Raw genomic sequence first — 24,506 nt, 5'->3', positions numbered from 1 at the left:
GTAAAAGTCTTCAGATCATATCTGAAGAAAATTCTTTCCTTCCCCCAAGAGAGGCAAGTTTGGTAAATTTACAGTTACAATTGATACACAGGATGTGATGAAGTCAACCCAGGATGAAGTCAGCCCAATGCTGTGGCCTTGAAGACTCTGCCTTCTTCAAAGGTTTTGTTCAGTGTTTACAACACCCCTGTACTATGCCCACCACCTCCTCTAGTCCTTCCCTTACCTCCTGGCACATTCTGATCTCAGCCCCCATTTAACCCCTTCATTCCACACCAGTCACTCCAACTTCTTGCTTAGCTCAGCTCTAAAAGGTGCTTTTACCAACTGCCAGCTCTGTGGGACAGATTTTCTGCCCACCACCAGTGTAATGGCTGTCACAGAGGATAATTTATGCAACAGAATGGCCTGATCTTCTTCTGGAGACAGAAGATATGCAGTTCCCATGGGTTCCTGTTTCTAGTCATCCACCACCTGGGATTTAAAGAGGATCCCAGAGAAAGGCTTTTTTTTAAAAAAATAAGCAACCCCTGATACAGTCTAAACAAATAAAAACTTATTACAAAGAGTGAGGAATACAGAACTTAGCAAGGAAGATGACTTCTGCATGTTTTGCACTCTTTCTGTATCAGGCCTCTGGAGTGGCTGCCACAGTTACACCATTGTTTGACTGGAAGCGTTTTCTGAGACTGTCTTGATCATGAGCTCTGACTAGACAATAAGTTTTAAAAACGTCTCTTTTGGTCAACAGTATCTGATCTGCTGGTGCATCTTCATACTGAACACAGAGAAAAGAATGAATCAGTTCTGCTCACTAAAAAGCCTTTCCAAGGTCTGAAGGTGAGTCATGAATGGTCAAGTGTCTTCCCTGCTTCCAAGGAACGAACACTTGACACCTTTTACACAAGGAAAGCTCAGGATGGCTGGTGAGATTCCTGACAAAACACACTCTTCATAGCTGTTTCCACAGCTTATCAAGCTTTTCAGCTTCAATTTGTTCTTCAGCCAGTGGGAGACAAAATGAAAAATAAAAGTAGCTTTGTAACCACTGGAGCTAACCCCCCATAAGTGTTTTTCACGAGGCTGACTGACTTTGCAGGCTCACAAATTGCGAGCTCCAGCAGAGACTCTGGTAAGAGTGGGGCATGTATCACATCAGTCAGCCCAACTCACAAATTTCCCAGTGCTAATAAGCTCATTAGTGTAGCTTCTCACTCAGTGATTCCCTGTTTGTTTGGTTTTTTCTGTTTTCAGGAATTCTGTTGAAATTTTATGCATCTTCGTATCAAATTTCATTCAAGTTGGTCAGTAGCTTCAAAATGGATGGGGAGATAGACACTGATAACTACATAAAGCTCACCTTCTCCTGTGAATTATCTTCTTTCATTAACAAAATCCAGTTTCCTGCTCAAGTCACTCTCTCTCCCTCTCCAGGACATTTAGCAAATGTCAGTATCTTGACAAGCTCTCTCAGCCTGAAGTAGAGCCAAGAGAGGGTTAGTTTCTGCTTTTCCCATGTTCCTTCCCAGATCTCGAAAATAAATCCCCATAAGCAACAAAACAAACAAAAAAACCCCAAACCAAAACACAAAAAAAAACCCCAAACACAAAAAAACAAACCCCACGGACCTCCACTCGAGTTGCCTCTGAAAAATTTATTACTGCCTTGCACACACCAAAACTAGAGATTAAATAAAAAAAAAACTATGACCATTACAAGTAAAAAATTTCCACCTCATAGTAATGGAGATGATTAAAGAGGAAAGATGGGAGAATCCTCTTTTTTATTGCTAGCAAATCTTTCCTTTCTTGAGGTTCACTCTTTCCTCTGCTTGTCCTAAAAACTGCAGTCAGGAACACAAGGTCTCAATCCTCTAAGAGGAAAGGAAAGGTGCCTGTTGTCTCTTACTCCCTAAACCTAGCACCCTGCAACTGGACAGTCCTGGTAGCTGCTTGCCACACCCATCTGTACCTCTACAACCCATTGTCAGCAAGATGTCCTTTAAAATGCTGCTGGCCAAAGCTCTGTCCCCTCAGAATCTGCACTGGGGATCTCCTCGCAGTCACTTCCTCAGAAGCTTCCTGTGCACTGTCAGTGTTTGGATTTGGTTTGCAATATGCCAGTATAAAAGTGCTTGGGAAGAAGGAACTGTCAGAAAACTGCATCTGAGTCTCCAACACAACCCAGTTCTCACATCCTTTTCTTCTCTGGCCTGTTTGGACCAAACTCAGGCAGTACCAGGTGGATGTATACTGGCTCAGCAGAGAAGGTCTGCAAACAAGCAGCACCACAAGCTGCCTCCACACAAAATACAGTCTCTCCCTTCTACTTGCTGTTCAGATGTTGTTCAGGGCACAGCATGCCAGGGAGCATTAGCATTAAATGATTTGCCCTGCTGCATCAGTCTGCCACCATCACCTACCTCACATTGCACCTGGCAAACCCCTGCATGCAAACTGCCCTGTTGCACTTCCAAAAGCTACTGCACAGACCACAGCTATCATCTAAAAATAATACTGGTGATCCCACTGATAATCACATCATTAGAGAAGAATCAAGCTTTTCCTTCTCCAGGAAGATAAACAGCAGGTCTCTGCAGCACCTTGAGCTTTGCAGCCAAATAGTACCTGCTGCTGAAACCATGGAAAAAGCCTTATTTGTGACTGCCACACCAACACAGTTCTTTTAACAAGCAAGGTAGGGGCATGCAATTCCTGCTTGGCAAGCCTGTCCTCTCCAGACAGCTGTTATTTCAGGCATGTTTGTTATGTGCACTCTTCACAGGCCCAGCCACACAATCACCTGTCAGAGCTCCATTGCCACAGCACCCAGGTGTTGGCATCTCAAAATGTCTTGTCTTTGCTGTGGGTTTTCTAATCACACAGGACAGCAGCGGAAATGAGGGCTCCAACTTCCCTGTCAGCATCTCTCAATGAATTCAAACAATAACACCATCCCTCACCCTGAGCTCTTTTCCCTCTGACTCATAAGCACAGACCAAACCCTGGCACAATCAGGTTGTCCTGCTACGTGCAATGAGCATCTCTGCCTTGCCATGACTAATGGCCCTTCCAGGATTGCCACCAGCCCTGCCTCAGAGACAGCTTTCAAGATCTCTGACATGCTGAGTCCTTTCCCCCACACTGCAAAAACAGCAGCACAGCTTGCCTGCTTGTCTTGGATTCATGAACCCTCTGAAACAAATGCAAGACAGGACTATGTAAGAGCCATAAAGTCATTAGTTATATGCATTAATAAGCTCAGAGGATTCCTATACAGCCAACCAGAAAGGCAAATTCTTACCCTGTAAAATAGGCCAGCTCAGACCAGAGGAATATCCCCAAATCTGGTACCAGATACACAGAACAAAAGGCCACGTGCAGCTTGGCATTACTGAAACTGATGGACATGCCTGAACCAGGAGACCTTTAGACAGGCACAGCCACAACCACAGGGCACATCAGTGACAGCACTGCATGGAGAAGTAGGCCACAGGATCATTAGCCCAACAATAGCTTTTTGCCACAAGCAAAAGTCTGTTCAATCCTGCCAATCCTCCTTATGTGACTTAAAGGGAAAAAAAAAGGCAAAAAGAAAAGGTGGGCAATTTGCATTTACTAAATATATTGCCCATTACCTCAGAGTATGGCCATATGGAGGATCATAAAGAAACACAAACTATTATCAACATTAGTGCCTTTCTACTACCACAGAAAGATGAAGGTGAACATCAACATAACACCAAGTTAATACAGGCTGACAGAGACATATAAAAGAGCTGATTTCCCATTTTTGCCAGCAGAAAAGCAGCTGTTGAAGATGCTTAGAGGAGCAGCATTTGTGGGAATCAAAGTGAGAGTTCAGTGAGTGTTTCAGCCAGGTCTGAATAACTGCTGTTGAAATGTGGCCAAACACTGAATGCATCCATCCTCTGCCTCCCTCACAAGCTGATGGCAGGTCACTTTGGGCAGGGTCCCTGCCTCATACAGCAGAGCCAGAGCTCAGGGACACTCAGCAGTGGATGTTCCCACTAGCCAGAGGTGACCGACCTGTCCCAACAGGCTGGGAGGATGGAAAAACCCCCAACCATAGCAAAACAACTCCAGCAGATGGAACCTTCCAAGTTCCCTTCTGGAACATCACAACTCTGCAACAGTTGCCCAAGTTTAATTTTTAGTGAGGTGCTACTTTTTTTTTTTTTTTTAATAACATTTGCAGAGTGGCATGGAAATTATCAGAATGCAATGACAGGTCCCAGTCACAGAGATGCCTTGACTTAAATGAAGAAATCTGCCACTCTCTTCCACAGGGGCTCACTGGACATTTTCAGACCAGGCTTTCCATCTGCTGCCCAGCTGCAGAGCTGCAAGTTGAAAGTCTTACAGCATTTTGTGTAATTATGAGTGCAACTCTCAAACAAAATTTAATCAGCAGGAAAGCTTGCTATACAGATGAGACACTGGAGTTCACAGTGATATAATCATCACAGGAAAAGCAGTCCCAGCCTGCAGTTATTTAGAGGTTCCCGTTCTGAGCAAGTACACCACGTACTCTGATCTCTGCTGCCTCCTGCCAAAATTGTAGATATTAGCAAGCCTAAAAACCAAGAGTCACAAAGACATGGCAGGCAAAATACATCCTATGGTTACACAAGCAGGTTCTCCTCCTGAAGGAATCTGATGCATTTCAGGAGACACAGAAGTGTAGTTGTAACTAATTACCTTTACCTCAATCAAAAACGTTGTTTTAAACTTGCAGATGTTACATGAGAATTGAAACTGCTGTTCAGTTCACAGACTACCTGAAGTGATGCTCTGAAAGGGCATGAATCCAGCCAAAGCCTTGGATGAAGCGAGGTAACTCCACATTGGTGCAATCAGAGCTGTGGTCACAGCCTTGGACAGAAACTCTGTGTTACAGAGCTGTTAGCCACAGTGACAGTCACACTGAGTTATTCCTTAAAGCAAGGATCTGTCCTTTTTGTCACATATGATGAATCATGCCTCAAGTCACAGTACTTCAAGCAAAACTCTCTAATTTGGGATGAAATCAGTCTTTAAGAATATGCTTCTACCCGATTTGGCTCAAAACCACCTTATTAGAGAAAAATTAATTCCACAGGCTTGTCACATAGTTAACATTCACTTAAATCTCTTGTTTTTAAAGAAAACAACAGTTGAGAAAACTATGTGATAATTAAGCTGCAGGCATGGGAAGCAGACATAGTTGAGACAGTCAAATAACCTTTATTCTGCCCTGTGGAGACAAACTACAAAAGAAAAATTATTCATGTTTGAAGTTTTTCATTACAAATTTTATCCAGTTCATTTGAAATATATTAATTTCTTATTTCCTTCTTCCTCAGACCAAGAGGGAGCACATACCTGAGGTGTGCTATGACTCTACTTCCACAACTGCTACGAACACGGTTAGATTTCTTCTTCCTGTGATGTTTATTACTGATTTTATTACAACATAATTGGAATACTTCTGCCTGTAATCTACTAATAAATGCTTCCACTCAAGTTAACAAAGTTTTGCGCTCTGATTACAAGTGAAACTGCAATGAATGGTCATGCACACAGATAAACTTGGACTCAGGATAGAAGATAATATAAAAGCTCATCATTTTCTCTGTGATCCACCTTAGTTAAAAGAAAGGTCTCCGACGATCCTGGGCAGCCTGGACTTATTTTAACCTGAAAAATCAGACACTCCTGCAGAGCACAGTGTGTTCTCCTGAATGTTTGTTCAGTGCTAGGCAGTACAGCTCCACCTCCTGAATTATTTAAAGGACACATTTCTTGCAGCCCAGCCTTAGACCACTGGGTCTGTGGTACAGCTCTTCCAGGCAAGAGGGCACAGACCCTGAGCAAGAGCTCTCCCTGACAGCAGAAGCAAATGACAGCAAATGTCTGCAAGGTATGTGGAAGTAGGCAGCAATCACCAGAGGCAGCAAGGGCAACAGTACTCTGGAGAGGACAAGAGAGAAATGCTGTCAGGGTTTCAGGTAGAAACACAGGAACCTTTGGTGCAGAGATCTTCCAAGCTCAGCACTGCCCTGCTGCAGGTCTTCTCTATGAACTCAATGGCTCTGATGAAATCAGACTCTAAGGCAACACCAAAGCAGATGAAGTTTTGTTACATGCTAATTTCTCAAGATCCTACATTACCACTCTGGTTTTTGAGTGGGCAGCTGTCAATCTCTACTGTTTAGTGAGATAATACCAGCCTTTTGACAGACAGAGTATACATTTAAGATCTAAAAAAAGCTGTGAGAGTTTTATATAGACAAACTATGGAAAGGAAATGAGTAAAAGATGCATCCCTATCCAAGTGCTCTTAAAGAAAACGTAGGCAGCCAAAGCTGTTCTCCCCCACTCTCATGTATTCTACCACTCAAGATACATTATTTTAGGATTATTTCTGGTGCACTGACTAGAGAGTATATCCACAAGTCACAAATGCCACTATTCCACATGCAGTCCAGAGGTACAGTTGCTTCCATGCTGTCCTCCTTTTTTCTTTCCTCCTTTTCTACTTCCTATTCATTTGACTAATGTATAAACTGTCTGAGGCAGGGAGCATCTTGCACAGTCTTCAGAGCAAGTATGACATTTTTATTAGCATGTATAGGGTTGCAGAGACTCACAGCTACCATACAGACAATCCTACCACCTGACCACTGCTCACAGCTGGGTACCACAACAACCACAGAGCAAAAATGGTTCTGAGATGTGCTTGTTTATGTTTAGTTTATGTACCTCAGCCTGCAGGTGAAATGGAGCAAGCACCAGGACGTCCATCTATTAAGGGCAGTTGAGACAATGTGGAAAACATACAGTTCAACACAATTCTGCATCTGGCTCCCTAGGGAAGCAACAGCCAAGTCTTAGCCTCAGTGTGACTGAAGGGAATTTGGGATGGCTCTACCAACAGCAAATTACACAGCTTTTAAAGTAGAGCTGGTGCTCTCAACACCTTGAAAAGAAGAAGAGAATTCAAAAGAGGCATAACATCTGTAATCATAGACAACCTCCTCGCCTCCTCCAACTGCAGGAATATTGAGAAGTATTTTAGTGGGCACCTTCCAGCCATCTGCATCCCTATGACATTAAGCACAATGCAACCCATGGCACCTGTGACCTACAGTCACAGATCAGCATCTCACTATCTCTGACCTTCAACAAATGCAAACTGCAATTTGTACTTTATACAGAATACACCATATCAAACCAGAAGTCATCATATTCCATCCATGATCTCCACTGGGTGAAACAGACATGCTGACTCCATGAACCATTAAGATCCAGGTCGTGCACAGGTTGCTTGGCCAAGTGCAGTCCTCGCTGAGTGTCACTGAACATAAACATCAGGGTGGGAGAAGTTACAGGTGTCTACACTGCTGGACTCAAGACCACCACTGGAGATGTGAACAGCACATATTGCAGCATAGACAGGAAATTGAGTAAAGAGATAAAAATGAGCCAACTTCATTAAAACCCTTTTCAGGCATGACAAAAGTAGTAACCAGGTGGTCAGAGCCTAAAAGGCAAGGCCTGGTTCCCCTCATCCCAGCTGAAACACGCTCCCTCTTCCTTCCCGCTGCCCACAGGTTTGCACCGAACCTTCTGTTCCTGCCACGGGCAGACCAGCTCACCTGTCCTGGGCAGCACCACACAAGTCCCACTTTCCTGCTGACCCGTGTGTTCTGGCCAGCTGCTCCACTGCCACCCTCCTGCTCACTCCAAACCTCCTTCAGCCCTGTCCCCTCACAGGTCACCTTGCTCCCTGTCACCACCCCCAAAAGACACCTGCCCCTGCACCCGCAGGCCCCCGCGCACCTGCCAGCTCCAGCCTCCTGCCCTCACACAGACACCTTTCCCTTGGTGTCCAGTCTAACACCTTTCTCCTTCGTCCTGCAGCCACTCTGCCGCAAAAAGCCCCTGCAAGCGGCACTGCCACCCGTGCCTGGATCCCCACACCACCTCTCCATCCCCAGGCACACAGGAACCCCCAGACCCGGGGCTCTGCATCTCCTCCAGCTCCACTCCAGTGACCGGGCTCCCCAAACCTTAGGCGGGCCCCCAAAAGCCTCTTCCCCCCGGCACCTCACGCACACCCTGGAGCCCCGCCGGACCCCGAGGGCCGGTGCAGCCCCCGCACTCACAGCCGCCCCCTTTCCCAGGGTCGCAGCCCCCCGGCAGACACGGCGCGACCCCAGACTCCCCCGAGCGGCCCCCCCGTACCTGGGCGGGCTCCGCGCCGGCGGGCAGCCCCTCGGGCAGGGCCTGGAGCAGCAGCAGGGCCATGGCGGCGCGGAGCCTCCTCGCCATCCCCCCCACCCCCCGCTCCCGCCTCCCCGGCCCGACTGCGGCCCGGGACGGGAGCCCAGGGGCACCCCGCGCCCGGACCCGCCCTCGGCACTCGTCTATTGGGCGGCCGGCGCGGCTTTCGCCTTGCCATTGATTCAGTGCGATGTCGCTTAGGGCAAAACCGGGAGAGGCGTGGTTTGCGAACAGGGAGCGGCCATCTTGAGTGTGGCAGAGCGGGGAAGGAGCCGGCGGTCGTGCTCGGGCCGCCTTGTTGTGAGTGGCGGAACTGGCTGGGGAGTGTGGGGACTGCACACACACCCACACAGCCCCTTCCGCAATGGGACCCCGTGAGCCCACTGGGCACTGCGAAAAGGGGGTTCACAGGCATCCTCCTCCACAGCCACAGCCTCCCTGTGGCCGCAGGCACTCATCCTCCATTCAGCCGGGCGCTCCTGATCAGCATGACCCCTGCTCAGCCTCCTCCCCAGAGCACTCACGTTGTCCCAAACCCCACAGCCCGGCCAGACCTGGGGCACACCGCGAAGTGCGGCATGGAGAGGGTGCTGGGGTGGCAGCAGAGGCATGGCACTGCACTCAAGGCATGCAGTGGGTAGCAATGTGTTTGTGCCAGCACCATTGGGAGACATAAGCAGCGTGGGGAAGAGGCTCTCCCACTGTGGCTGTGTCCCAGCACGTCCCCACACAGTGATCGTGCACACTCCCCGCAGCTGTGGGGCCATCAGCACTTGGCATCGATTCACAGCTCGGGAGGGACAGCCCGTGTTTCTGGGCAGTGTCAGAGGGTTTCTACACTGCCGCTCCCAGCGTGCCATGCCCGATTGGCATGATGAGGTTCATCAGATACTCAGACAACATGTTGAGAAAGGCTAGAAAAAAATAATTGATTTAGCAGCTTATCTCCTGCACCATCCTTTTTCTATCAAGATCAACTCACCCACCTGCTGCTAGTGTGGGCCAGCAGGCGTTCACCCATCACACCTTCACCATGCTCACTCCTCTTCCTGTGGCAGCCACATCCCGGCCTCACTGGCCCTTGGCCAAGCCCTCCTGCTGGGACTGACACTGCTTAAGACAACCCAGCAGCTCCCCAGCCCCTGCTCAGGCTCTGCTGCAGACCAACGTGACAGCTTTGGTGTGGTTGCCATTTGAAGTGAGGCCGTAGACGTGCTGGAACACTGACATTTCCGCCACACACAGTTATTGAAGGAGCTTTATTCCTGTTCCCAGCCAGTCCTGAAATTAGAGGCACAGTAGGGAGAAGGCATGGAGTTCACGGGAGCACAGGACAAGCCCAGATCAGGTGTGACTCATTGTTGGAAAGCAATTAACACTTGCTGCTCTTCCCAAGCAGGGATGCGTCTGGCTCTGACTTTGTGCAATGAGGTTTCCTTCCTGCTGCAATGGGAAATGGAGGCCAGGCTGGCCACAGCTTGGCAGCTACTCCTCCGCTCCCCAGTGAGACCAAGGCAGGCTGCAGACTTACTGTGGTTTTGGGGAGGGCTGGCAGGCACTGGCTGCAGTGACCATGTCCAGAGTGATGTGAGCTGTTGAGATTACTTGAATCCTCAGGGGGAGATTCTAGCTACAACCTAGGAACTGAGAAACCCTGCTGAGCTGAACTGTCAGCTGGCATAAATCCATGTCGATCTGAAGAGGAAATCCACTGCTATAAGTCAGGGAGGTGGGAGGGAAGGTCTGTCTTGAGGACGGCTCAGAAATTCTACAAGCCCAGAGCAAACTTCTTACTCTGTCCATAAGCAATAAACTGCACCATGTCCCACTCCCCAGGGCAGGAGAAGAGCTGATGTGAGATGGCAATAGCACTTCAGGGGAGCACTCCATGCTCCATTGCCCCTCTATTACGGCTGGGGACAGGAAAAAAGAAGTGGCCAAACAGCTGAGGCTTTGCTGCCATGGTCCCAAGCTTTGCTTTGTGTGGCCTTCTGGGATTCTGCTCCAGAATCACTGGCCACAGAGCTCCCTGCCCTGCCAGAACCCCTCCAAACTGCCAAAGCAGGAAGGGTGAACAAGAACAGGGAAAGAGCAGTTTTCGGGTGCTACAGCCCATCATTTTACAAACATGGCCATGCTTCCAAACATGCCAGAGGAACCTTGGACCCAAAAGACTGCTACAGGTACTTTTCTGAAAGTCCTCACAGCTGTTTAGGGTGTAGGACAAGAGGAGCATGAGCTAAGGAGCTTAAGAAAAGCAGAGAGCAGCGATGTCTCTTTGTGGCTTCTCTCCACTCCCAACAAGAGTGACATCTGTTTAATTTCATGTGCTTATCTATGACTTTAATTGTGCTTTAACAAGAGATCGAGTAATGCCCAGGGAACAGATATACAAGTTTGAACATGTTTTCCTACTTTCTGCTCTGCTATTAATTATTTCAGAGCTCTTTTATAGCTTTCTAGCAGTAGCTACACGTGGTTGGAGACATTATCCTTTGCCTGGTGCAGCTTTGGCAGAAGCAAACCTACTGTGGATACAGCTTGGCACTTCAAAAGTACCTTTTAGGTTTGGCTGCTCTCTCTGAAGGAGCAGAGTGGGTAATGTGTCTCTACTCAGGCATGTGGCTGATGCGAGAATGCTGCTGCCCTAGAGATCAGAGTATCCCTGACTGGAGGAAGGAGTATGGATCATCCACTGGGCCATAGGGCTCTCAGAGCAGCCTTGTCACATGGCTTTGTTGAATATATGCTCATCCCACCAAGGGATGTACATCAGCAAACAGTCTGGATACAGCTGATTGAAAGCAGGGGCTTTAGTTCAGGATTGGGCTCCTTTCTCCCCCAAACTAGGCTGCAGCACACTCAAGCTGCTCTCCTTTGGGGTGGGAGAGGCCTCATGGCAGACCCAAGATAGCATCATGCAACTCTGCCTGGCCATGAAGATAAACAGCATCCATGGTTGTAGGAAGGGTAACCCAGTGTCATCCTCCAAGGCCCCACAAGAGGATGAGTGTCACTGAGCACAGCACAATCACCTTTTGTCACTTGCCATGGGACTTTGCAGCCCCAAGAACCTCCTGGGGAAGGTTGCCATTTAATACCCAAGCTTTTCAGAGCTCATGAAACCCATTACAGTCTTCCTCCTTCTCCTGGCCCCCTTTGCTCACCACAAAGCCCACACCTTTCCCTTCCAAAGCAAGCACAAGAACCACAGACCCATGTACCAGCCCAGCCCAGAGAACCAGACACAGAAATCAGCCCGAAGCACAACTCACAGCTGTTTTTTAAAAATCACCACATGTATTTTTCAACCTTCCTCTGTTGTTTGCAGTTCTGCTATTCAGAGCCTGAGTTAATGCCTTGATAGCTGTGTGGCAAGAAAGAGAGGAGCTACTGGAGAATGTTCAGTGAAGGCCACAAAGATGATGAGGGATTTGGAGCATCTCTTATGAGGAGAGACTGTGAGAGGCAGGCCTGTTCAGTCTGAAGACTCAGAGGGATCTCATCAATGCATGTGAATATCTCAAAGGCAGGTGCTAAGGGCATGGTGCCAGGCTCTTTTCAGGGTGCCCAGTGACAGGACAAGGAGCAATGGCCATAAAGTAAACCACATGAAGTTCCACCTCAACATGAGGAAGAAATTCTTTACATTGAGGGTGGCAAGGCACAGGAACAGGCTGCTCAGGGCAGGTTGTGGAGTTTCTTTCTCTGGCGATACTCAAAACTCACCTGGATACATTTCTGTGTAACCTGCCTCAGCAGAGGGGTGCTGGAATAGATGACCTCCAGAGGTCCTTCCAACCCTAGCAATTCTGTGATTCTATGTCTTCTTCTCCAAGTCAAAACAGAGACAATTGTCCCCTAAAGCTGCAATTTCATGATTGTACTGTGGGAACCAGAGATTTAGGACAAGAGTGACAGCACTCAGAGCAATGAAAAAATTAGAGCTAAAAACAATTAGGTATTTCTTTCCTGGATTGTGGCAATCATAGAGTGAATAGAACCTGAAAGCAAGGAATGCATAGTCCAAGCATTGGTCTCTAGACTTTGGGATGGTCACTCTCATGGTGCAGAGAGAACAGGTCCCTTCACACCTGCCAAGACATGATCCAGCTCTTGTGAAGAGGCTACTGTGGTGGTTTAAGGCAGGAATGTGGTTTGGTTGCTGGTACAGTGGCAGGATATCTGCTTTTGGAGGTAGAACTGTGCTCTGAGCCCCAAGGGAGAGAGCCTCATGCCTCATGGGGCCAAACCCAATGAGGCCCAGAGAGTCTGGGCCAAAGGAAGGCACAGAAAGCACCAGCATCCCTCAGGGCAAGAGGGATATGGGAAAGCTGGGACATGACCAGCAGCAGATGGGGATGGCTCAGGACAAGCCAAAGTGCTGCAAGCTGGACACACACAGAGTCAGATCCTGATTCTACAGTGGAAGAAGGCTGCAGAGAAAGTGCTGGGTGGGGGAGCAGATCTGGGCTGGACTGGGCTGGGTTGTGCCTCTGCTCAGGGGATGTGGGATTGGTGGAGGCAGGGGTGCCATGGCTCCTGAGGTAGTCTCCATTCATAGTCCTTTGTTAAAATAGACATACGGCACTTTGTCTCCATGCTTGGCCATGATACTGTCACGCAGCTCTGGCTCAAGGTCAGCCAGTGCAAGGGAGCTGTGGAGAGAGGGGATACACACTGAGAGCCATCATCCTCCTCCCCATCCAGCAGTCAAGCCACCCTTCCTCCTCACTGCCATTTGAGACCTCTGCAGTCTCAAAGATCTTGCAGGCTCATGGCAAGACTCACCACCCTTCCCTCCCGGTGCTGGAAGGCAGAGAGCTGCCCATGGAGCTGGGTGTCCTGCTGCTCCCAGCACAGAGCTCACAGAGCAGGGGAGGCAGATGCTCTCCTGCTGCCCTGGACACCAGCGTGTACAGGCAGGCACTGCCTTGGGTTGAAGGGCCAGTGCCCATCATGCTTCTCCTGGGATGGGCAGAGAACTAGAGGAGAAAGGCTCCCAAGATCCCAGGCAGAAGGAAGCAGTGGAACAGGTACCATCGCTGGGGGAAGAGGGCGCAGGCTGCTGGCACCATGAACAGGAGGCTGTGGGACAGAGAAGAGCAGAGCTTTAGTTTTGGGGATCCCAGCCTGTTTGCCCTCCAGCCATGGGGATTTCAGCCCAAAAGGTTCTGCTCACACCCCATGACTCCCAATAACTGGGGAAAGCCCAAGCTGAAAGACAGGCAGCTTTGCAATCTCCTCTGAGAAAGAGGTATTTTTTCCAGCATCCCTTTGGAGCCACACTCCAGGCACTCACAGGGGATTGAGCAGTGAGACACTTACAAGCCCCCGCAGAGCAGCACCTGCAGAGGTCCATGGAGAACCCGGATGCGCTGTAAGAGAACAACCAGAAATGAGTCCCTGGCCTTGTTGTGACAAGACCCACTCACAGAGTGGGCAGACTTCTCCCCTCAGTAGGACTGAATGCCCAACACCCAAACCCTTCCACCCTCCCATAGCTTCCCCATGTCACTTGAGAGGAATTGGTGTATCAATGACTGAAGTAGGGAGCAAAGCAAGATGGGCTCTGCAACTCTCCATTTGATCTCCAGCATAGCAGCAGCTGGAAAGCAGGGCTGGGGCACCACAGAACCCACTGGCAGGAGAAACATGCACTCACCTGCATGAAGGTGAATTTCTCCAGCCGCTCCATGATGATGGGCAAAATAACTAGGCACAGAGAGCAAAGGTCAGCCCAGATCCCAGAACAGCTATCCTGCTAGCCAGCCTGCAGGGCTGCCCCAGCAGGACCACCCACCTGGAGACCATGGCAGCAGCTATTTATGCTGGGGGCTACTGGGTGTTTGCAGACACCAAGGACCTGACACAAGACCCCCACACATCCATCACTCAGGCAGCATGGTCTGTGCTTCTCATGCTCCTGTGCTTCCTTCTGGGCTTGCAGCATGTCAAAGGTCTCAGGAGCAGAGGGCTGCAGGGTGAGGGGCTAGGGCCAGAGAGCACAAGATGCATCCTTGTGGGGCCAAACTGCCATAGGAGCACCCCCTGTCTCCTGGGCTGTGGTTTGGCATGGAGGGGGCTTGGGGGCCTCTGATGGGAATGGCTGGATGAGGAGAGCAAATGCCATCTGGGATGCAGGACCATCCTCCCTCTTAATGAAGAAAACTGAAGGAGGGGAAGGTAAGGTGGTGGGTCCTGGAGAGTCCCCAGTTCAGTTGCACACCCTCCTGCCCCACACTCACTCATGCCTGGTGCTGCCATGGTGATCCTGGAGACCACAACCTGCGAGATGCCCTTCACTGCTGCCCTCTGCAAGCAAAATCAGCAGGTGAGCCCTGGCAGTACCGTGCCCCAACCCGTATCTCCATCCTCAGACTCACCCTGGAGCGGCCGAGCTCGTTGTTGTTCTCATCTGTCACTGTGATCCCATTGATGATCTCCCTGAAGGGGATAGGCAGCCATGAGTGGAGAAAGAATGAGGACACAGCAACGGGGTGAGGGGGTGCCAGGGGAGTGCTCTATGCCAGCAGCCCCGGATGCCCCCGGGGCACAGGGCTCCAGCACCCCAGGGCACTGCAGTCCCCAGCCCAGCCGATGCTGCCATCTTCAGGGCACAGCTCATGCAGGATCTGGCTGTGCTAGAGACAGACACTGCCTGGGGTACACAGCTGAGCCAGGGCAGTCCCTCACTCAGCACTCGAGCTCCTTATGCTGTGACTTGTGGGGAACCCCGAACTCCAGCCATAGGTCACTACAAGGACCCCAACTGGAATGTCCCAGCATCAGGACACCACGGACTGGGGTTCTCCCATGACATGAAAGAGATCTTTGGGTTTGAGGGATCTTCCAGCACAGATTCCAGAACAGCTATCCTCAGCTGAAAATCCCCCTCCTGCTCTAGGTAGAGGCTGAGCCATCCCACCCAGCACCCTCCACCACAGACACAGCACTGCAAATGCACAGACCCCAGTTCACCTCCCTCCAGCTCCCAGGATGGGAATCCAAGGCAGGGAGGTCAGGCAGCCCAGGATCTCAGCTGCCACCAGCTTGCCTTTGGAGGGAGCTGGGTCCTGAGCGCCCCAGCCACATGTGACACTTACTGTTGCCGCATCATGGGGATATTGACACAGTTGGCAGCAGCCACAGCTGCAAAGGGGACCCAGCGGGCCAGCAAGGGGGGGGCTCGCTGTGGGAAACAGACTGGCATCAGCACAGGAGAGCAGGGTGTGCCCAGCTGCCCCAGCTGCCCTGGCCTGGCATACCTTGGTGTAGAGGTTGAGTCCCACTGCGGTGGCCAGGGCTGCACCAGTGGCTGTGACATAAGCCACCCCGATTTGCCTGGACAGTGATTTCAAGGAAGGGAGACAACAGAATCACCAACTCTGACTCAGCCCTATTCCTTCTGTGCCCAAGACACAGCATAAGGTTTTTTACAGGGCATCCAGGGGTGCTTCAAATGGACACCCTCCATCCTGTGGGGCCCACTCACCTCAGAGAGATGGGGGAGGCAGCGTTGCGGTTGGTGTAGTTGACAAAGGCATTGAATGACTGGTTCACCCACTGCCAGAAAACCACAGCAGGCACTGTCCTGCGGAGGGAAGGGACTGAGAGAGCACCTGAGGGCTGCCAGGGACACCTGGCCTATGCCCATGGCCAGGCTGGGAAGGGAGACAGCCAAGATGCCTGCAATCCACTCATCATGGTGTCTCCAAAGGGAAACTGAGGAACTGTGGCAAAGTGACAAGCCAGTGGCAGAGCTGGGAAATGACCCCAAGAGTTCTGGTTGCCCTGGGGAACATAGGAAGGGGGACACAGTCCTGCAAGGCACTTGGGCAGGGGTGGGAGACACAGCTCTCAGCAGGGTGGCAGTCATCCTCTGCTGGGCTGAGATAAGCCTTTGTCAAAGCAAGCAGCAAGGAGGGGACACATGGGGACAGAAGTGGCTCTGGGGAACAAGCATGCCTGGGTTTCTACTGGTGTCTCAGGGACACTAATGTGGGACAGGAAGATAGAGAGATGTGGTTCCAAGCACACTTTGGAATGCAGGGAGGTGGAGGGAAATGCAAGGAGCTGTCAGCAAGGGCTGGGGATGCTGAAGCAGCCTGGCCTAGGGGCACATTTGGTCCTCAGTTCCAAAGACTGCTATGGGCCGCAGACCAAAAGCAGGAGCCAAGTAGGACTTGATTCTATTAATCATTACAGGGGCTCTGGGAAGAGCTCAGCTGAGCTGAGGGTGAAGTGAGACCATCTCCAGCCATGCCAGGGACCAGGGGAATGTGTGATACCACAGGCTGGGTGCTGGGGACAGAGCCCAGAGACACTGGGTTTGACCACAGGACACAGGCAAGCATAGCAGCCATGGGCATGCATTGGGCAGCACCCAGCCCCAGAGGAGGCAAACTTGCTGTGCTCTGGCCACTGGGGACCTCGAGAGGGGCTAAGGGCTGTCAGGGCTGTGTCCCCAACCTGGTGTACCCAGGAGCTCACCGATAGAACTGCAGCATGCAGCCAGTGATGGCCATGCCCCCCGGCACCTGGAAGGACATCCTCCCAATGAGGTTCATCTTCTCACCGCTGTCAGGGTGGAAGGCTGAGTCGTACAGCTTCTTGGCATACAGCAGCTGCTCCTGGCTGCTTCCTGGTGGCACCAGCCCGGCCCTGCAAGCCCAAGGCCCATCAGGGGAAGCTGCACAGACCTGCAGCACCCACCACTGCCAAGGCACAGAGCTCCAGCACCACATGAAAAGCAGGGGAAACATCTCCTCAGAAGGATGCATGTCACAACTTGAGGCTCCTGGGAGAAGCTTGGGAAAATCCCCAAAATTAACTCCAACAGATATTACATCATAGCATACTTGCTTGAGAATGACTGCCTCCATCCCTGGGCAACACTGCACAGTAGTTGGAATGGCCATGAACACAGGGATGGCACCTGCCCCATCTGTACCCCTGGCCCTCACCTGCAGCCCTCCACCAGGGCCTTGGCCTGGTCCAGCTCCTCCTCTGGCACCAGCACTGTCCGAGGGTCAGTGATGTTGAAGAAGTGCTTCAGGCGCCCCACAAAGGTGCTCTGGTCCCAGCGCGGGGAGTCGATGTTGAAGCCAAGTGAAACTGTGGCCATCTTGGCTTAGGTCTGGGCAGGGGGAAAAGGCTGCTCAGGAGGATCCTGCCTTGCTTGCTCGTTGAGTGTGCACTTGCCACAGCCACAGGAGCAATCCGCTGGGTGAGAGCCATAGCAGGTTTATGTTTAACAGGACACTGGACTTTCAGCAGCCCTGAGCCCAGGAGGCCCCTGCACTCCTGCTGCTGGCAGAACACTGCAGTCAGGCTGCTCCTTCACACGTCACCCTGCTTGCCTGAGGTTGCCCCACTTGTGCTGCACCCCACAGCACCTGGCACCCCCTCCTTGGGGTGGTATGGTGCTGCACAGCACTGTAGAGGCCAGCTCAACACTCCACAAGACTGCCCTGCAGGCAGGGGCACTACTCTGCAGCCCCCGAGTGCGCAGAGCACAGCACCCCCACATTGTGCTGTGCCCCCAATGGCACCATCCTGCACATCCCTCTAATGCTGCTCTGCACTGCCATGGCTTTGCCCTGTGTGCTCCCTGGGGTGCTGACCACATTCCCACTGTTGCACAGCACAGAATCACAGAATTAATTAAGTGGGAAAATACTTCATTTGAGATTATCTGAGTCCAACCTATGACCAAACACCACCATGTCAACTACAGCATGGTACCAAGTGCCATGTTCGTTTTTTCCTTAAACACCTCCAGGGACTGAGATTCCATCACCACTTCCCTCGCCAGTCCTTTCCAGCATCTGTCAAGAAATTCTTACTAATGTCCAACCTGAAGCTCCCCTGGCACAGCCTCAGACTATATCCTCTCGTCCTGTCACCGGTTTCCTGAGAGAGGAGGCCCACTCCCACCTGGCTACAGACTCATAAAGTCCTCCTGAGCCTTTTCTCCAGGTTAAACACCCCCAGCTCCCTCAGTCACTCCTCATAAAACTTGAGTTCCAGACCCTTCACCGATTTCCTTGCCCTTCCCTGTAAGGCACAGCACAGCTGGGCACACCCCAGGCTCGGCCCGGCATGGCACAGCCGCCGGCACACCTCCAGCGCGGCTCGGTCACGGCTTAGTCGGCTCGGCATGGGCCGACACGGCCTGACACAGCCTGACACAGCCCGGCACGGCACAGCCCTGCCGCTGCCGCTGCCGCCGCTGCCGCCGCCGCCGCCCTGCCCGTCCCGCCGCGTCCCCACCTGCGGTCCCGGTCCCTCTCCCGCCTCCCGCCGCGTGTCGCTCACCCGCCCCGCGCTCCAGCGCGTGCCCGCCCTCAGCCAACCACAGCGCCGCGAGCGGCCGCGCCCACCCGCCCGGCGGGGCCGCCCTCGTGCGCATGCACCGCTCGTGGGCGGGGCCAGCGCTGGCTCCTCCCCCGGCGTGGGCACGTCGGCGCGCGGGGTGGGTGTGACGCAGTTGCCCATGGTAACCCCGGGCCGCGCCGAGGATGGTGAGCGAGGTGGGGGCGAGCGGGGCCGGGGCCGGGGCCAGCGGGGCCGGGGCCAGCGGGGCGGGGCGGGCGGGGGCCAGAGCCAGCGGGGCCAGGGGCGCATGAGGCCGCGGATGGTCCCCCCGCGGAGCGTGGGGAGATGGGGGCCGGAGGGTCTGTTGGGCCCAGCCGGGCTCATGGCAGGCACGGGCAGGCCTTGGGCCATGAGAGGGGGTTCCAAGGCGATGGAACCAGGAGGACCGAGCCAGGCTCTGCTCGGTGCTGTCGGGCAGTAGGAAGGGGGCAACGGGGAGAAGCTGATGCACAGGAAATTCCGCCTGAATCCGAGAAAGAACTTTGCTGTGCGGGTGGCCACACGCTGTAACAGATTGCCCAGAGAGTTTGTGGAGTCTCCCTGACTGGAGATATTCCAGAACCATCTGGACACGACCCTGTGCCATGTGCTCAGGGATGAGCCTGCCTGAGCGGGAGGCTGGAACAGATGACTGACTGTGGTCACTTGAAGCCTGATCCATCCTGTGATTGTGTGACACCCACCAGGGATCCGGCCAGCCTGGGGTCTGAGTGCCCAGCTGGGCTGTCCAGTCAGGCCCGGGGACCTGGGGCTCTGCAGGTTTGGGCACCCATACAAAGGGATGAGATCAGGCAAAGTTTGGGGCCTCCAGCCATGGAAGACTCTGGCTGGGGTTGGGGCCCTGGTAGTATATGCATGTTATGGGGGACACAAAAAAGGGGGTTGAGTCCCAAAAAAGGCAGCAGAACTGGTGAAGGACCTGGAGCACAAGTCCTGTGAGGGGTGGATGAGTGAGCTGGGATTGTGTAGTCTGAAGAAGAGGAAACTCAGGGGTGGTCTTATCACTCTCCAGCTACCTGAAAGGAGTTTGTAGACAGATGAGAATCAGCCTCTTCTCACAGGTGACAGGATAGGAGGAAATAGCCTCGAGCAGTGCTAGGGGAGGCTCAGACTGGGCGTTAGGAATAATTTCTTCACAGAAAGGGTGATTAAACATTGTAAAGGATTGCTCAGGGACATGGTGGAATCACCATCCCTGGAGTTGTTTAGGGAAGGATTGGAAAGATTGGACATGGCACTTGGTGCCATGTTCTAGTTGACATCTAAGTGTTTGGTCATAGGTTGGACTTGGTAATATCAGATGTCTTTTCCAATCTAATTGATTTTGTGATTCTGTGAATCAGGTCTAAACAGAGGCTGGGAGGCTCAAGGGTGCTGTGGGGGAGTCTTTGTTGAGATGGAATCAGCATGCCTGGAGTTGGTTCAGTCCAGGTGTGGAAGGTGTGATGGAGGGGTGGGTGCTTGGGAGGGCTGGGGATCAGGATGGCAGTGGACTGAGGAGAGAAGGAGCAATGGAAGAGCCTGGCAAGGATGGAAAGCAGTGTTCAGAGATTGCTTGTGAGGAATCTGGGAGCAGCTGTGATTCTAAAGGGGCACTGGACAACACAGCCAAGGTGGGAGGAGGCCACCCTAGGACTTGAATCCTGGCCATACGAATTGAGGGAGCTAGAAGAGAGCTTGCTGAAGTGGAAGGGCTGGGTTTTGATTCATAGTCTTTGAAGGGGAATTCAATCATGGCAGAGAGAGACTGGATTAAGGGGTTAGGTATTCAGAGATGGCCAGGACAAAGTGCTCAGAGACTGAAAGAAAACTGCCAGTTGGGTGGGATGGACCCCACTGGTGAGTGAGTCAGTGGGAAAACCCAGTCAATGTTTGGCTGGCTAGTTTGCTGGGATGTTATGTGCTCTGAGGTTTTCTGCCATGGGCTGGCAAGATGAGGGGCAGTCTGGGTTTAAAAGAATAAGTAAGAATAAACCGTGGGAAATACTGGAAGTGGAGTTTTTTATGTTGATGAGAGAAAGGAAGATCCCAGGGAGAAAATAAGTGTTAGAAGAGAGAAAGAAATTGTTTCAGAAGCAGCAGCACGTATTGAAGGAAAAAACTGGGTGTCTTGGGTAGAGGCCAATGCTGGGAAACTGGTGAGGTGGTGAGGATGTAGTGCAGTCTAAATTGAGGTTGGAGGAAGATTAAGTGATGGACCAGAGAAATCAAGGTGTTGGAAACAATTTGGGTTTATATGCCAGTGTAGCTGGGGTGAGACAAGTGATATGCTGGCAAAGTGCAGTGAGGAAGGAGGTGTTGGAACTATGGATGAGGGTGGTGAGACAGCTGCCGTGGATGTGGAGCCTTTCATGGGAATGCTGCATGAAGAGAGAGAACAAGCAGAAGGAAATAGCAATGGGGAAGGAGCTTAAGGGCAAAGCCTTATTTTGTCCAGGAGCTCTGTGGACACAAGTTGGGTTCCTACAAGTAGAGGGATGCATGCATGGGAGAAGATGTAAGCAGGAGCACCAAAGGCAGGTTCTTATCTTCGCTGGGTTAATTCAGGCTGCATTCCTACCTGCTGGGCCACAGGGCAGGCTGAGATTAAGCCTGTGAGATCTGCTCTACTTTAGATGAGTTGGTGATGGGGCATGTCACACTAGGCACCAAAGCCATCACAGGATGGACATCTGCTGTAAAGATGAGGGCAGCTGCCTCCAGCAGTGCAGTGCTTTGTGGGACACATTTGGCTTGCAGCTGCCAGATCTGCTCTTGCCTTGTGATGTTCTGATAAGCTGGTGTAGCCTGGGATCTGCCTGCTCTTATCCTGGCTCTTTGTGTGTGGAGAGGGTGGACTGGGTGTTCTCCAGTGTTCATGTTATTTGATACAGCATTTTACAGCTTCTTTGTCTGTTTTCCATTTCTTGGAATTGTTTTTTGAATTATAGCCTCTCAGGCAGGGTGGGTGGCAGTTTGGGGTGCCTGGTGTGCTGGCTGGACTGGGCAGAGGACTGGAGAGCAATGCACTATCTCTTTAGATTCTCAACTTCCACTAAAACAGAATAATCATTTGTGGTAGAAATTCTGAAACAGCAGCAAATATATCCAAAGCAGCTATGGCAGCCTGGGGGTGTGGGTCAGCAGTCAGAAATCATCCAGACAGCTTGATGTAATAATTTACTGCATGTCATCTGAGCCGTGGTAGCTGCCTGTGAGCACGTTCCTGCCATGTCCTGATTTCACTGGGAAGTGCTTAAACTCCCCTCCCGATTGCTTGCTCCAACTCCAGTGATAAGAGCGTTAATGCTGAGGTTTAAATTTTTTCAGTGTACATCCAAGTGAGTTAAGTACAGAGGGGAAGTGTCTTCTTCTGCAGAGCATACCAGCATTTCTCACAGCTGTGGGGCAGGGGTGGTGGAAGGTCACAATTGGAGCATGGAGGGAAGGATGAGCCATAAAACAGCAAAGCATGAGGGATGTGTAGTGCTGAAGTCTTTGGCACCGTTAAGCAGCATCTGCAGTGGGCACATGGCAAGGGCGAAGGGAGGCTGCTACATGAAAGGATAAGCTGCTTTCCAAAGTTTAGGAAATGCTGTGTGAAGCACAGCTTGTGGCTTCCTTGTCACTGTAATAACAATCTTTACCAAGAGACGTGGTATGTTATTGATAGATGCTGGGGCCAGAGGATGGCCAGTGTTTTTCTAAAACCATTGATTGAAAATGACATCATTGTGTCAAAACCAGATTTGTCAAAGTGTGGCCCTGTTTTATAGTTGAGGAAACTGAGTCACAGAGTGTCTAGCTGACATAAGGCACATCTGGTGAAGAGGATAAAATACCAGCATAGCTAAATGCATAGGCAGGCATCTTTTTCCTGGTCTTGAGCTTATGTTTCTAGGAAAACCAGCATCTATGTCTTGCCTGCTCTAGGTGTACCTCATACCTAGAAATTCTTTCCTTTGTCCCTTGCATCTTGGCAGTAAGGTGTAATTAAAATGACCCCATAAAAATGCTTTCAAGGATTATAAGTGTTTCACTACTTTAGTTTTCAGTACAGTTCAATGTCATGTTTTTTGTTTTATTTTACTGATTGCTGAAAGGTTGATACGAGACATCATCTGCAGATATGAGAGTATACCAGTCACTGGCCAAGACTTTGAAGTTCTGAAACCAGACAGAGACTGCTGACATTGTCCAGTGCTGGGCATTGACTCTTCTCTGCACAGGGCAAAATACTTCTTTCAAACCTGCTGAAACCAGAGGAGTTTGATTTTAATTATGAAAGGAGGATTCATGCTGGTATTGGTTTATGTATCAAACTGGAAAGTGCTGTGTGACCTCTTTGACAGAAAACTACATTAGTAGGTTTGAGCTGGAAAAACTCTGTAGGTGACTTGACTCCATTAAATTTTGGATTTCAATGCAGGAAAAAAGTCTGCATTGAATGACACCATATGGTGGAGACATGCAGCAAGCAAATGATTTTTTGGGAGTTTTGCCAGAGTAAGAAGTATTGAATAAACTGTGCTCAATAGATTAATTTACTTCGGTTGTATTTTGAAAAAGACTGGATGATTTTATGACCATTAGTGACATTTGCAGTTCTGCAACCGAAGATAAAGGTAATCAGACGTCATTCTTCAGGGCACCAGCTAATCAGTGCAGTTGTCAGGAAAGACTCCCCTCCTCCAGCTCTATGTGTTCAGGATTGCACCCTGGATGACAAATGTAGCCTCATATATCCACTGTGCAAGGCAGGATATTTGGCTCAGCTAAGCCCCTCGTCCTTCCCTGTGTCATCTCCTCCTGTGTGACTTTCTGATATCGTCACGTGTACCCTCTATCTTTAACTTACTCTTCAAAAATAGTGGACTGCTACCATATTGTTTAATTGAAAGTGAATGAATTGGTGCCCAGAGCTGTGCTTGGAGCTGTGCAGGCAGAGCACGAAGATGCCCCCATGCCATGGAAATATGGTCTGTCTGGGGTGAGAGATAACCAACTGATATGAATAAGTAGAATCTAAGACAGGTTTGAGCTTGACATGTTTGCTGCCTAAACCTCATCAAGGATTGTAGGTGTGGCAGAGAAGGAATTAGCAGAAGAAACATGGGCTGGTTTTATTAGTATTTTGTGAAGTTTCTCCCACGGTTGTAGGAAAGTCACAGAAGTTTGAGAACAGAGTTCAGCAGTGCTGGGGAGCTGTGGGGAGACCCAAGCTGTGATCTCAATGGCAAATGTGCTTGGCTGAGATGAGTCTTGAGGGCAAAGACAAGTGATTTGTGGTTGCAGTAGTGAGGAAGAGGGCATCTCTGCAGGGCTGTAGAGATGGGGGAGATGTGGTCATAATAGCAGACTGAGCTGCTGAGCTTTGAGACTATTGCATCTTGATGAAGTGAATTGATTCTACCTAAATATCCACATCTAATAGATAAGCAATTGGTGGTGACTGAGGGTGGTTTTATTTTAAATTCATTATCTGAGCCTTGTGGCTAATAAAGTTAAACAGAATACATTTACTTCTCTTTCCTAATAAGAATCAACCGTGCTTTGCAGCAGCTTGTGGGCCACGCTTTTTATCCATGCCCTGTGTATCCAGCCCTCAGTACAAGGGAAAATTGTTCTTTCATTATGGCTTTATACTGCCAATCTGATACAATATTTAAACAGATTATCTCAATGCTCTGTTTGTCCCAAACCAATTTTTGCTTTGGCCTATGAAGTGAATCTTCCTTTCAGTGGCTTCTGTGGTACAGGATGTAGTTACATGCATCAACTAGTTCAAGAGACCCATATACAGCATGGATTTAAAACTGAATAAACCCACAAAACTCTTAGCTAGGACTATAAATGTC

At 50.7% G+C, this 24,506-nt stretch overlaps 3 protein-coding genes across 10 annotated transcripts in view; 1 reads left to right on the top strand and 2 right to left on the bottom strand.

Annotated features, from left to right (window-relative positions):
- WBP1L (WW domain binding protein 1 like) overlaps positions 1-8,506 on the bottom strand; it is a 70,381-nt gene extending 61,875 nt beyond the window's left edge. The window contains exon 1 of one of the 3 annotated variants that reach the window (XM_079312052.1): positions 8,251-8,506. In XM_079312052.1, the coding sequence (XP_079168178.1) occupies positions 8,251-8,467 (217 nt within the window). In that variant the 5' untranslated portion in view covers positions 8,468-8,506. The remainder of the gene's footprint in view (positions 1-8,250) is intronic. The other 2 variants (XM_079312053.1, XM_079312056.1) reach the window with 2 other exon arrangements.
- Positions 8,507-11,564: 3,058 nt separating this feature from the next.
- On the bottom strand, positions 11,565-18,685 carry SFXN2 (sideroflexin 2). Of its 5 annotated transcripts, none has more exons than XM_079312931.1 (12): positions 18,610-18,685; positions 17,256-17,428; positions 16,783-16,953; positions 15,785-15,883; positions 15,558-15,633; positions 15,396-15,481; positions 14,676-14,736; positions 14,538-14,604; positions 13,955-14,004; positions 13,618-13,667; positions 13,330-13,377; positions 11,567-12,947 (listed from the first exon to the last, which is right to left on the bottom strand). In XM_079312931.1, the coding sequence occupies exons 2-12, from the start codon at positions 17,414-17,416 to the stop codon at positions 12,848-12,850; spliced, it is 969 nt and encodes a 322-aa protein (XP_079169057.1). In that variant the 5' UTR covers positions 17,417-17,428; positions 18,610-18,685; the 3' UTR covers positions 11,567-12,847. The 5 variants fall into 5 exon arrangements, with proteins under 5 accessions (XP_079169055.1, XP_079169057.1, XP_079169056.1 ...); XM_079312930.1 differs by having other exon boundaries at positions 18,565-18,614; XM_079312932.1 differs by lacking the exon at positions 18,610-18,685 and adding an exon at positions 18,415-18,583.
- Positions 18,682-24,506, top strand: part of ARL3 (ARF like GTPase 3) — a 26,722-nt gene continuing 20,897 nt past the window's right edge. Inside the window, exon 1 of one of the 2 annotated variants that reach the window (XM_079312935.1) lies at positions 18,682-18,815. In XM_079312935.1, coding sequence (XP_079169061.1) covers positions 18,813-18,815 — 3 coding nt within the window. In that variant the 5' untranslated portion in view covers positions 18,682-18,812. Of the gene's footprint in view, positions 18,825-24,506 lie in introns of both variants that reach the window. The other variant, XM_079312934.1, reaches the window with a different exon arrangement.

The sequence above is a fragment of the Erithacus rubecula genome, assembly GCF_903797595.1.
Source record: "Erithacus rubecula genome assembly, chromosome: 9".
NCBI classification, from domain to species: Eukaryota; Metazoa; Chordata; class Aves; order Passeriformes; family Muscicapidae; genus Erithacus; species Erithacus rubecula.
The sequence above is the reverse complement of the archived record's forward strand: the minus strand, read 5'-3'. Positions and strand labels throughout refer to the sequence as shown.

Bases quoted from the DNA above. Each gene is read 5' to 3' on its own strand.
- SFXN2 (XM_079312931.1), bottom strand. From the start codon at position 17,416: ATGGCCACAGTTTCACTTGGCTTCAACATCGACTCCCCGCGCTGGGAC. The intron at 15,884-16,782 runs GTGAGCTCCTGG...TTCCCTCCGCAG, and splicing joins TGCATGCTGCAGTTCTATCG to GACAGTGCCTGCTGTGGTTT. The intron at 14,605-14,675 runs GTGAGTCTGAGG...TTTTGCTTGCAG, and splicing joins ACGAGCTCGGCCGCTCCAGG to AGGGCAGCAGTGAAGGGCAT.